At 37.5% G+C, this 12,946-nt stretch overlaps 1 protein-coding gene across 2 annotated transcripts in view; it reads right to left on the bottom strand.

Moving 5' to 3' along the window:
* WDR70 (WD repeat domain 70) overlaps positions 1–12,946 on the bottom strand; it is a 263,085-nt gene that overhangs the window by 141,932 nt on the left and 108,207 nt on the right. For both annotated transcript variants that reach the window (XM_006730411.3, XM_031024925.2), the window contains one exon: positions 11,112–11,188. In XM_006730411.3, coding sequence (XP_006730474.1) covers positions 11,112–11,188 — 77 coding nt within the window. The remainder of the gene's footprint in view (positions 1–11,111; positions 11,189–12,946) is intronic.

Here is a 12,946-nt window from a genome sequence, read left to right as displayed (position 1 = left end):
CTCCCCTCCCTTTCCTTTCCTCCTTTAGAAGAAGTAAGATCAAACCAGGGGCGCCTGGGTGGCTCAGTCAGTTAAGCGCCTGCCTTCGGCTCACTTCATGATCCCAGGGTCCTGGGACTGGGGAGGGGGCGGGGAATCCCTGCTGAGCGGGGAGTCTGCTTTCCCTCTCCTGTTCCCTCTCCCTCTGTGTGCTTGCGCTTTTACAAATTATAGGTTTCTATGCTTGCCATGAATCCTTTATTTTTTTTAAGATTTTATTTATTTGAGAGAGAGAAAGAGAGCAGGGGGAAAAGGGCAGAGGGAGAGGAAGAGAGAGAATCCCAAGCAGGTTCCATGATGAGCATGGAGCCCTACACAGGGCTCAATCCCACAACCCCAAGACCATGACCTGAGCCAAAATCAAGAGTTGGAAATACTTTTTTTTTTCCTAAAGAAAACTAAACGGACTAGATATTAATGTCTCTAAATACTCATTTCACATTGTACAAAATAAACTCTAAATATGAAATTATGTTTTTTGCTTATAGATAACCACCTAATCATAGATCACTATATATACTGCATATTCTATATGGTAACATTCTTGAGGGCCCAAATTAAGGCTTTCCTATATTCTTCTCCAAGTCCATCTCCTCTCTCTTCACTTCCCTACTTTTCCACAAAAAGAATTTATGCCCAATACAGTAATCCCTCCCTTATCTACAGTTTCACTTTCCATGGTTTCAGTTACTCATGGTCAACCTGGTCTGAAAGCAAATGATCCTCCTCCTAACATACCATCAGAAGGTCAATAATAGCCTATGTCATTCACCTCACATCATATCACTTACGCATTTTATCATCTTGCATCATCACAAGAAGAAGGGTGAGTACAGTAATATATTTTGAGAGAGAGAGACACCACATTCACATAACTTTTATCACGGTATAATTGTTCTATTTTATCATTCGTTACTGTCGTTAACCTCTTACTGTGCCTGATTTATAAATTAAACTTCATCATAGGTAAGTATGTACAGGAAAAAACATAGTACATATAGGGTTTGGTACTATCCACGGTTTCAGGCAACCACTGTGGGTCTGGGATATATTCCCCATGGATGAGGGGGGGGACTACTGTACACATATTCAAAACCCCAGTATAAAGCTTTCCCTGATTCTTCCAAGCAAGCAGTGTTAGCAACTCTTCCTCTATACTCCCTGTACCTACCCGAGGCATTGCTGGTGAACGTTTTTTTTTAAAAGATTTTATTTATTTATTTGAGAGAGAGAGAGAGTGAGCACGAGAGGGGGGAGCGAGGGAGGGAGAAGCAGACTCCCCGCTGAGCAGGGAGCCTGATGCGGGACTCGATCCCGGGACTCCAGGATCATGACCTGAGCTGAAGGCAGTCGCCCAACCAACTGAGCCACCCAGGCGCCCGCTGGTGAACATTTTTAATACGACATGAGCAGCCTGACTTTCCCCAGACCACTGCACCCTGGAGTAAAAATTGGTCTCATTCCGATTTTTTTTTTTTTTAAGTCTCTACTTCTTAATTGCAGGAGTCTAACCCTCAAAGACTCGTTCAGTACTTGGGAGCCATTTTTCACAAGTGTTTACAAATGGGTCTTGTGGCTATTTTGTGACATCCACCAATTCCTCCTCTTTAAGTCTGACCTAAAACCCACTTTCTCTGCACCCATCTTTTTTTTTTTTTTTTTTAATTAGCATCGGCCCTACCTATTCTTCCATATGTCCTCCCTCCCAACTGTGGTGTGGAAGGAGACACTATGTTAGAAAGTTTTGTCATCTCCCCAGTGTTTTTTATTCTTATCTAATACTGTCTATTCTTTCTGCAGCAACTCACTGTGAAATGTTTGTGCGTATCATTATTTTCCTGCTTTGTCCTCATCATTAACTGCACGTAGAGGCAGAAGTAGGCACAACAGATATAAACAAATTCCTCTGAGACACAAATTCCTGAGTAAGCAATAGGAAACCCTCCAGATACATACCAGAAGCTCGGATTCACTCAGCAGTACCTGCGGGCAGAGCCTGTGCTGAACTGGAACGTGCTTTGCACAAATCTGTACCGAGAACTCCGATCCCACTAGCACAGCATCACTTGCACCCTCACTCTGTGCACTACAGATCATATAAATTAACAAGTAGAACTGACTTCCACTGAGTAAGTAAGCATTTTTATCTTCATTACCATCTGGCTTAAATTAACATTTACTTCCAAGCATAACATAGTAAGCTCTGCCTTGTTATCTATGTTTCATTCTGGTAAACTTGGAAAAAACAAAAAGATTTCCCTATTACCCTCTTCCTTTTCATTTCATTCCTAAATTGGCCTGATCCCAGGTTTGTGTTTCATATTGAAACTCATAAAATCAAAAGGTTAAGGCACTAGCATCTCCAACTCACACTCAAAGGAAACATCATAATGTAACTGAACATACGTGAGGCCAGAACAAAAACAGTGAGTGCCACCTTCGCCTCCAACGGAAGAGTTTCTCACAAGTGCTATCTGGTTCTTCACTCCTACTGTATCTAAACTTATTCATAATATGTGGGAGTTACATGAATGGCTGGTACTGACCTGGCCAGGATTGCCTCTCTACTCCTACACTGCTGATTGCCATAGCCTGACAAACACGTGTGTTAGCTAGCACTAAACACCTAACACTATGGTAACACAGGAGGTGCTGAGATGAATAACTTTCATCCGGAAGCTATCTACACCATGGTCATATTATCCAAAATACTCATTTTCCAGCTGCCCAAAATGAGGGGAAAGAAGAAGAGAGAAGGAGACTGGGGAAGAAGAGAATATTACTATTATGAGCTTGAAGAAATTATCCTAATTTAAATCCTAAATAACCTCTAATAAAATCTCCAAGAGAATAAAAAGTTTATAAGACGTACAGTTGATATTTACCTCTCTGTCATGCTTACCAATGAAGAGTATGAGATAACGCAATGAAAGGCAGAGTAGCCCTCTGAGCTATGAGACACACAAAAAATATAGGCAGATTCTGCCTAAAGGTGCTAACTGAACTAATTACTGAACCATGGGAATATTTCTTAATCCAGGATGAACTTCATAATATCAGACCTAAGAATTCTGATGATGCCTCATCAGATGCTAGTTGTTCCTAATAATTCATGTAGTTTCCCAGGGTGATGGAAAGTAACCAATATACCATGGTTATGCTTTTTTCCCCCCCCTAAAACCTATTTAAAATATCTTATAGAATGTTACAAGGTAAAATACTGGTTTGGACAATTACACTGAAGTATAATCAAAAGTATCATCAATTTTACTTTGTTTATCCTGTTAACCCAGAGTTTGTCCAATAATAAAATTAAAACTTTTTACTCTAATATCTTAGAGTAAAAAAACAAAAAAACATACTACAAAAATATGACTCTTGATCCTAGTTGTCTATTTTAAATAATGGAAACTTTTGATCCATAAAATAAGATAAAAACAGAGAAGGAGACAAACCATAAGAGACTCTTAACTACAGGGAACAAACTGAGGGTTGCTGGAGGGGAGGTGGTGAGGGGATAAGGTAATTGGGTGATGGGCATTAAGGAGGGCACTTGATGTGATGAGCACTGGGTGCTATATGCAACTGATGAATCACTAAATTCTACCCTTAAAACTAATAACACACTATATGTAAACTAAATTGAATTTAAATAAAAATTTTTAAAGAAACACTTATTTTTAAAAAGCCAACTACAGGGGTGCCCAGGTGGCTTAGTCAGTTAAGTGTCTGCCTTCAGCTCAGGTCATGATTCCAGGGTCCTAGGATTGAGCCCCATACCGGGCTCCCCACTCAGTGGGGAGTCTGCTTCTCCCTCTCCCTTTGCCTCTCCCCCCTGGTTTGTGCTCTTTCTTGCTCACTCTCTCTCTCTCTCTAATAAATAAATAAAATCTTTTTAAAAATTAAAATAAAAACCCAACTATAATACCAATATCATATCCCCCAATTAATAATTCCTTATTATCAAGTAACCAATCATTAAATAAATCAATTCTTACATTTCTCTGAAAAAAAAAATATAATATATACATTACCCCTGTCCCACTAGAGTAGATAGCCAGTAATTGTAAATATTTATATTTCAATTAAAGGTACATCCTTAGTTTTACAGAAAAAGACTTCTACGTACATTTTATTCAAACTGATCTATATCAAATTATATTTGTGGGCCTCTAGATCACATTCTTATGCTCTTTTAACTCTCTTCCCACCTCCTATGTTCATATGTCCAGGTCCACACACTTTTCCTTTAAGGGAGAACTCAGTCCAGGCACAATATTAGTACACTTAACAGATATTTTCCTGAAATTTTTTATCAAAGCATTTTCTTCTAAACTGCTCCTGCTCACTTCTAATATTTCTTCTAAATTTGTTAAATCTATTTTTTCAGAAAAAAATCTGAGAAATTGTAGTCAAAAATAAAATAAGTCTTATAAAATAACTTCTATATTAGAACTCTGGGTGTGGACTATAATTCAGCTTGTTGGATGACCTTGGTGTTCCATGAGATTTTTTGTTTACAGCCATGTTCATGAACTTGGACATGGATACCAAGTAATAAAAAAAGAGGGAAAGCTGCCTTATTTTAGGAAGCCAGTATAATGTTGGTTCCAAAACCTAATAAAAAAACAATACAACAACAAAAAGTCCCCATTTACTTGTCAATATAAAATTAAAATCCTAAATAAAACATAAGTTTTGTAAATAGAGCAATATATTTTTAAAAAATACAAAGTGATCAGGCACGTGGGTGGCTCATTCAGTTAAGCGTCTGACTCTTGATTTTGGCTCAGGTCATGATCTCAGTGTTGTGAGATCGAGCCACACGTGGGGCTCTGGGCTGGGAGTGGAACCTATTTGAGATTCTCTCTCTCCCCCTCTCCCCCTGCCCCTCCCCCCTCCTCTCTCTCCCCCCACCCCCCAAAAATACAAAGTGATGAAGTAGGATTTACTATAAAAAAGGAAAAATGGTTTAACATTCTGAAATGTATTCATGTAATTCTCTGTATGAATGGGCCAGAAGGATAAAATCAAGATTATATCAAATATTCCACAAAAGCATTAAAATTCAGTATCTATGATAGAAATAGAAATTTCTTTATTTAACAAAGTTATATATCAAATCCATCATACTTCAAGAAAAAATATATTAAAATAAAAGGTATTTAACCCAGTACACGGTTTTCCTTGTTTAGTTTTTGCTTAGGAATGGGGTGGGGAGTGGAGCCCAACACCAACTCCCAGCTGGTAAGAAAGACAGAGGAAACACCCTTAGACCTAAATATAGTCTGTCTCTGGCCAGACTGTGCTCATCCAGCACAGCCAGAATGCTTCTAGATCTCAAAAATCAAGTAGGGTTGCCCTGGCGGGGGGACAGGTAAAAGAGGGTAAAGACCACCTGTACTGGCAAAGGACCTCTCATCATCTTCATCACAGTCAGATAATGTGGTAGCATCATCACTGGGGTGCACTACTGGAGACTTCCAAGTGAAAGGAATTTGTCCTTCCAATGATGGAGAATACTGCAAGTATTCTTTTTTTTTTTTTTTTTTTGCCTGACAGAGAGAGACACAGTGAGAGAGGGAACACAAGCAGAGGGAGTGGGACAGAGAGAAGGAGGCTTCCCGTTGAGCAGGGAGCCCGACGCGGGGCTCGATCCCAGCACCCTGGGATCATGACCTGAGCCGAAGGCAGACGCTTAACGACTGAGCCACCCAGGCGCCCCTACTGCAAGTATTCTTAACGAGGCGAGTTCTTGTGCCCTTCCCTTACATAAAAGGGATTTCTATCTGTGAATGCATCTGTAAATCAATCACCATAACCTTTGTGACAACCACTCACAAAGTATCTGACTCAGTGGATTCACATCCTGGCTCAACCACTTAGAATCATGTGTCCCTAGGAAAGTCATGACCAGTTTCTTCGCTTGAAACATGTAATAACATTACTACCGCCTCTACCGCTGTGAGGAGAACGTAAGACAAAGTGCTTAGCACATACTAAGTGTATTGCATGGTGCTGGCACAATGAGTGTTAGCTATTATTAGCTATTACCACAACGTTATCTTGCTGCACACGTGTGAGCAGGGGGAGGGGCAGAGGGAGAGAGAGAATCTCAAGCAGACTCCACTCTGAGCATGGAGCCCGATGCAGGGCTTGATTTCATGACCCTGAGATCATGACCTGAGCCAAAACCGAGTCGGATGTTCAACCAACTGAGCCACCCAGGCGCCCCACAGTGTGGTTTTTGATTTGCATTTCTCTGATGATAAGTGATGTTGAGCGTCTTTTCATTTGTCTGTTGGCCACCTGGATGTCTTCTTTGGAGAAATGTCTGTTCATGTCTTCTGCCTATTTTTTAACTGGATTATTCATTTTTTAGGTGTTAGGTTGTATAAGTTCTTCATATACTTTGGATACCAACCCTTTATTGGATAAGTCATTTGCAAATATCTTCTCCCATTCAGTAGGTTACCTTTAGTTTTGTTGATTCTTTTTTTTTTTTAAAGATTTTATTTATTTATTTATTTATTTGACAGAGAGAAACACAGCGAGAGAGGGAACACAAGCAGGGGGAGTGGGAGAGGGAGAAGCAGGCCTCCCGCCGAGCAGGGAGCCCGACGTGGGGCCCGATCCCAGGACCCCAGGATCACCACCCAAGCTGAAGGTAGACCCCCAATGACTGAGCCACCCAGGCGCCCTTTGTTGATTGTTTCTAAAGCTGTGCAGAAGCTTTGTATTTTGATGTAGTTCCAATAGTTTATTTTTGCTTTTATTTCCCTTGCCTCAGGAGACACACCTAGAAAAATGTTGCCAGGGCCAATGCCAGAGACACTTCTGCCTGTGCTCTCTTCTAGGATTTTTATGGTTTTAGGTCTCACATTTAAGTCTTTAATCCATTTTGAATTTATCTTTGTGTATGGTGTAAGAAAGTGGCACAGTTTCATTCTTTTGCATGTACCTGTCCAGTTTTCCCAACACCATTTGTTAGAGACTATCTTTTTCCCATTGGATATTCTTTCCTGCTTTGTCAAAGATCAATTGGTCATATAATCATGGGTTTATTCCTGGGTTTTCTATTCTGTCCCATTGATCTATGTGTCTATTTTTGTGCCAGTGCCATACTATTTTGATGACTACAGCTTTGTAATATAACTTGAAATCTGGAATTGTGATGCCTCCCACTTTGCTTTTCTTTTTCAAAACTGCTTTGGCTATTCAGGGTCTTTTGTGGTTCTATATAAATTTTAGAGTTATTTGTTACAGTTATGTGAAAAATGTTGTTAGTATTTTGATAGAAATTGCATTAAATGTGTAGACTGCTCCAGGTAGTCTCAACATTTTAATAATATGTTTTTCCAACCCATGAGCATGGAATGTCTTTCCATTTGTGTCATCTTCAATTTCTTTCAACAATGTTTTATAGTTTTAAATATAGGTCAGGGCACCTGCCTGGCTCAGTTGGTGGAGTGTGTAACTCTTGATCATGGGGTTGTGAGTTCAAGCCCTACACTGGGTAAAGAGATTACTTAAAAATAAAATCTTAAAAAAGAAAGACTATAGGGCTTTCACCTCTGGTTAAGTTTATTCTACTAGGTATTTTATTATTTTTGGTTAATTGTAAATAGGATTGCTTTAATTTCTCATTCTGTTGCTTCATTATTAGTGTACAGACACTGCAACAGATTTCTATACATTAATTTTGTATCCTGTGACCTTACTGAATTCATTTATCAGTTCTGGTAGTTTCTTGGTGGAGTCTTTATGGTTTTCTATATATAGTATTATGTCATCTGCAAATAGTGAAAGTTTTACTTCTTCTTTACCAATGTGGATGCTTTTATTTCTTTTTGTTTGTTTGTTTGATTGGCTAGGACTTCCAGTATTATGTTGAATAAACGTGGTGAGAGTGGACATCCTTGTCTTGTTCCTGACCTTACAGGGAAAGTTCTCAGTTTCTCCCCATTGAGTATGATGTTCATTCATGGCCTTTAATATGTCAAGTTCACTAGAAAATTTTAATACCCTGTAAAGTGAGCGTTCCTATGATTTTGATTTTCAATAATACTATAGGGCAGACTTAGGACTCTTTATTGACTGGCCTTATAATTACATTAAAATCTTAACCCTTTATACCATAGACTACAATACCTTATATGATCTAGTCCCTGCCTTCCTCTCCAAATTCACTTCCTGTCATTCCTACCTTTTCTATCAACCTAAAAAATGTCAACAAAACCAGACTTTCTGGCCCTCCAATATGCTCTAATACATTCCCTTCTTAAGGTCTTGAATTATTCTGCTATTCTGGCCTAGAAGGCTCTCTCCGCTGGGGCTGCCTCCTGTGCATGGGTGTAATTCTCAACTAAAAGGTCACCTCCTCAGAAGCTTTCTCTGACTACTCTACATACAATAGACACTTCTACTCTCTCTTTCTCTACCCTTCTGCTTTACTTTATTTTATTCTCAACACTTATTACTACATAAAACTATATTAATTTATTAGTGCATCTGTACCTTGTCTGTCTCCAAGCACTCACCTCCACTGAAATGTAAGCATCATGAAGGCAGAGACTTAGATCATATCCAGGAGTACCTGGCACACAGTGAGCACACTGTATTTGTTGATCAAAATAGGTGTCTGGGCTGATGTCCCACAGCTTAGCCCATTACTAATTACTACCCTCAAAGTCAAAGGCCAAAAGAAAGTCACTCTAACTACAAACCATCTGAATTTATTAATGGTAGATTTTTCTAAAAGGTGGTAAAGAGGGGCACCTGGGTGACTCAGTCAGTTGAGCATCCACCTCTTGATCTCAGCTCAGGTCATATTCTCAGGTGGTGAAATCAGTGAGATCAAGCCCCACATCAGGCTCCACACTCAGTGCAGTCTGTCTGAGATTCTCTCTCTCCCACTTCCTCTGCCCCGCCCCCCGTGTATGGACACACTCTCTAAAATAAATAAATCTATAAATAAATAAACAAATAAATAAAAGGTGGTAAAGAGTATGTATAATTGGGGTCTATGGTTAAACCCCACTGATCTTCATATAAAAGTATGGACAAAGCCCAATTTGTACAGTGTAAAAGGAAACTGGAGCACATTTTCAAAGGTACAATATACTAGAACATCAGTGACTGGGCACAGAACTGAAGACTTGCTCTTTCAAAGAATGGAATAAACTACACTTTATACCCAGTAAAGTGATGTCACGCATTAGAACTTTATCCAAACTACTGTTCAGAGGATTAACAAAGTTAAACATGTTTCTTTAAACCCTATACAAACCATTTAAATGTTTATTGTGGATCACTGGCCTGGGAATATAACATTCAAAGTTTCTCAAACTTATTTGACCATGGAATGCCTTTCTTTAAATTACTAATTTACATATCCTGGATATCAATTTGGGATAAGCTTCTCTAGAGGTCATAAAGTTATTGTGTTAGCAACCATGAGAGCCTACCACTTGGCATGATCCTTAGTAGTTTGGAGAACAAAAGTTTTGTTTTTTTTTCCAATTGCTTTCTTCAGCAGAAGTTTTTAACCACAATAGCCTGGTTCCTCTATTCTTTAATAGTTGTTTTCTTCCAACACTTCTATCAATTTATTTATTTTCTTATTTTACTATACTGTATAAAGTCTCTAAATCTACACTGCATAAAGGCTCTAAATAGTTGTGGGCATCTTTGTCTTTTTTTTTTCCTTGTCTTTTTATTTAAATGCAAATAGCTCCAGTACTTCAACACATAATACAATATTTACTTTAAATTTTGGTAATTAATTTTTAACAGGTTTTGCTAATTTCTTCTTATTCCTATTTTACTTAGAACTTCAACTAGGAAAGACTACTAACTTTTATCAAATGTCAATGTTATCATATATTATATAACATCATGTGATTTGTAACTTTTCACTTATTTAATAATGAATTATGTTGAAAACTTCTTGATGGCAAAATTTCCGAATTGTAAAATATCCTTGCATTCCTAGAATAAACCTTACTCGGTCATGGGATACTATTAATTTAGATTACCTGCTAAGTTTAATTCCTGAAGAAATCAGATACTTGATTTGCTGAAGTAAGGAATGTCACTTTAAACATACATAATTTAAGTTTTGGAAAAGTAATAAGACAAAGATAAAAAAGAAATTAGAACTGCATAGTTCTATTTACCAGAAATTTTAATCAAATTGTATTATCCTGTTCCAGTCATATTCTGTATAGATACCCAAATTTTAGTTCCCTTTAGATCAAATTAATTTTTAAACTGTGGTATGGAAATGAAATTATGTCTTTTGTCTATTATCCTAAAGATCAACTCCAGAAAACATAAACTATCCAAGAATGTGAACAGGAATTTTGAAGGTAAATGAGGCAAATTATAAATATCAGAAAGTAAAAAGATGAAACAAAATAACCTAAAAACAACAATCTTTTTTATCTAAAATATAGTGTTTCACCTAAATAACACCATCTATATTTTTTAATTTATAAGGTTTTCCATTGTAATTTATAATACTACCAATAGTGCATTCTAATGAACCACTCTGAATACTAAAAATTAATCATACAATATAACAATATAGTAAAAAGCTGCTCAAATATTCCCTGTAGTATTCTTGAGTCCTAGGCCAACAGATATAATGCTGAAGAATCTTAATAACCATTTAAACAATTTTTTCAGTTATTATTTCCAAAAAGCAATCACTTAAACAATAAACTTATATAAGGTATTATACTCAGATATCAATCTTTACTATAAAAAGTAACAAATTATTAGTCATAACTTCAAAGTCATTTGAGTCCACTTAATAGCATCAGTCTGAGCCACTGATCTCCCTAATAAACTGTACTAGAATTTATACCAACTCTCTTTTTCATAGTTTCCATATTTATTTAAACAAACCTTCTACTATCAGTAAAATCAAAGTAAAGACCAAGAATAATGTAAACATCAGGATTCCTAATACTCTATCCCTACTTCACTGGCAAGTTTGTTACAATATAAATGTTAAAGAAAATATTGAAAGACGTGAATGTATTAGATGATTTATCAACAGTACTCACGCATCATTTGAGCAAGTCATAAATTCTCCCTTTATTTTGGGATGCCATGAACCAGTATGAAGCATTGCTGTATGACCCTTAAAAAATAAAAATATAGGAAAAAAGATAGTTTAAAAAGATTCTTAAAAATAAAGTGACCAGAAACCGACATATCATACTTCAAAGTAAATGTTTAGTCCTCCCAAGAGCACACTATTTTAATTACAAACATAGTATACTCTCCCAATTTTATTTCATAATATGCTTTGTTTATTTCACTTTGTTTAATTCACTGTATAACTCCCCTGCCTAGAAATTAACGTAGCACTTATATAGAACAGGTGCTTCATAAGGAAGGAAATAGAAAGGAAACTGACAGCCTCTCTTTAGGAAACAATGGAAAAACCATAATAAGAGACAGATAGGCCCTACTTTAAAGACTCTTTTCTCAATGGAAAATAAGAATAGAAAGTATTTACAAATAATCAAGGCAAAAGCAAGAGGCTGAGGGAAAAAATCCAGACTTCTTAAAAATGTGTCAATGATCTTAATTCTACATCTATAAGAATAAATATGTGAGAAAAGGAGAAATATCTTTAAAATTATTCAAGAAGATTAGCCCTACTAATTATAGAGCATAATATAAAAATACTGTAATTAAAACAATGTAATGTTGGTATACGAACTGACATACACACCAAATCAACCACAGAGTACATATCAAACATGAATACACATACACACTTCCTTCTAGGTGCAAAGTCGACTAGAGTAATCTCATACAGTATGTTCAGATGGGGCAGAAAAGAGCCTAAAACCTAATAATGGCCAAATCTCTTATTCTGTAAGGGTCCAAAATAAAGCTTGCTGTAAGGAGCAAAATGTGCATATTTAAATGACTTAGAAGGAGAATAACTATAGCTCTCTGGAAAGAATGAATTGGAACTGGAGTACTCACATATAAACCTTAAGACCATCTATAGTCCAAATTGCCCACAATACCTCATACAGATCTGGCCAACTCCTGACAATCTGCTTATGTTGAGAGGGTACAAACAGGGACCAGAGATATACAGCAGGGAAGCATGAACTGAAGTAATGGGACTAGATGGGAGGTTTGAGATTCCATTTTCTTTCCTGAGCTTAAGATTGCATATTTAACTATCAACTTGACACTTGCATTTGCGTAGGCATTTCAAACGTAATAATAGGCCAACAGGGAAATCTTGATTCTTAATGTCCACTTCATTTGCGATCAACTTCTTCCATAGCTGCTAAAACTACAAACTTGGAGGTCATCCTTATATACTCCAACAACTATAAACCTAAAACCCCTCCCCACCGGAATTCAATCCCCTAGCTAGTCCTGTCAGTTCAGCCCAAAATACATTTTAAATCTGTCCACTTTTCTCCTTATTCACCTCACCATTCTTACAGGAGCCAACATTACCTCATGCCTCTATGTCAGTTATTATACACTGTAACTGGTCTGACACTTGTCTCTCTACTTTTATTCTTGCCTCATGTGCTCCACCTAGCAATCAATACAGTCTTTTAAAAATATCCTTCTAGGGGAGCCTGGGTGGCTCAGTCGTTAGGTGTCTGCCTTCGGCTCAGGTCATGGTCTCAGGGTCCTGGGATCGAGCCCCGCATCGGGCTCCCTGCTCTGCGGGAAGCCTGCTTCTCCCTTTCCCACTCCCCCTGCTTGTGTTCCTGCTCTCACTATCTCTCTCTCTGTCAAATAAATAAATAAAATCTTAAAAAAAAAAAAAATCCTTCTAGGGGAAAAATGAAGGGGGGGAAATTGGAGGAGTAGACGAACCATGAGAGACTATGGACTCTGAAAAACAAACTGA

The sequence above is a fragment of the Leptonychotes weddellii genome, chromosome 7 (genome assembly GCF_054177405.1).
Source record: "Leptonychotes weddellii isolate Sample4059 chromosome 7, ASM5417740v2, whole genome shotgun sequence".
Taxonomy (NCBI): domain Eukaryota; kingdom Metazoa; phylum Chordata; class Mammalia; order Carnivora; family Phocidae; genus Leptonychotes; species Leptonychotes weddellii.
The sequence above is the reverse complement of the archived record's forward strand: the minus strand, read 5'-3'. Positions and strand labels throughout refer to the sequence as shown.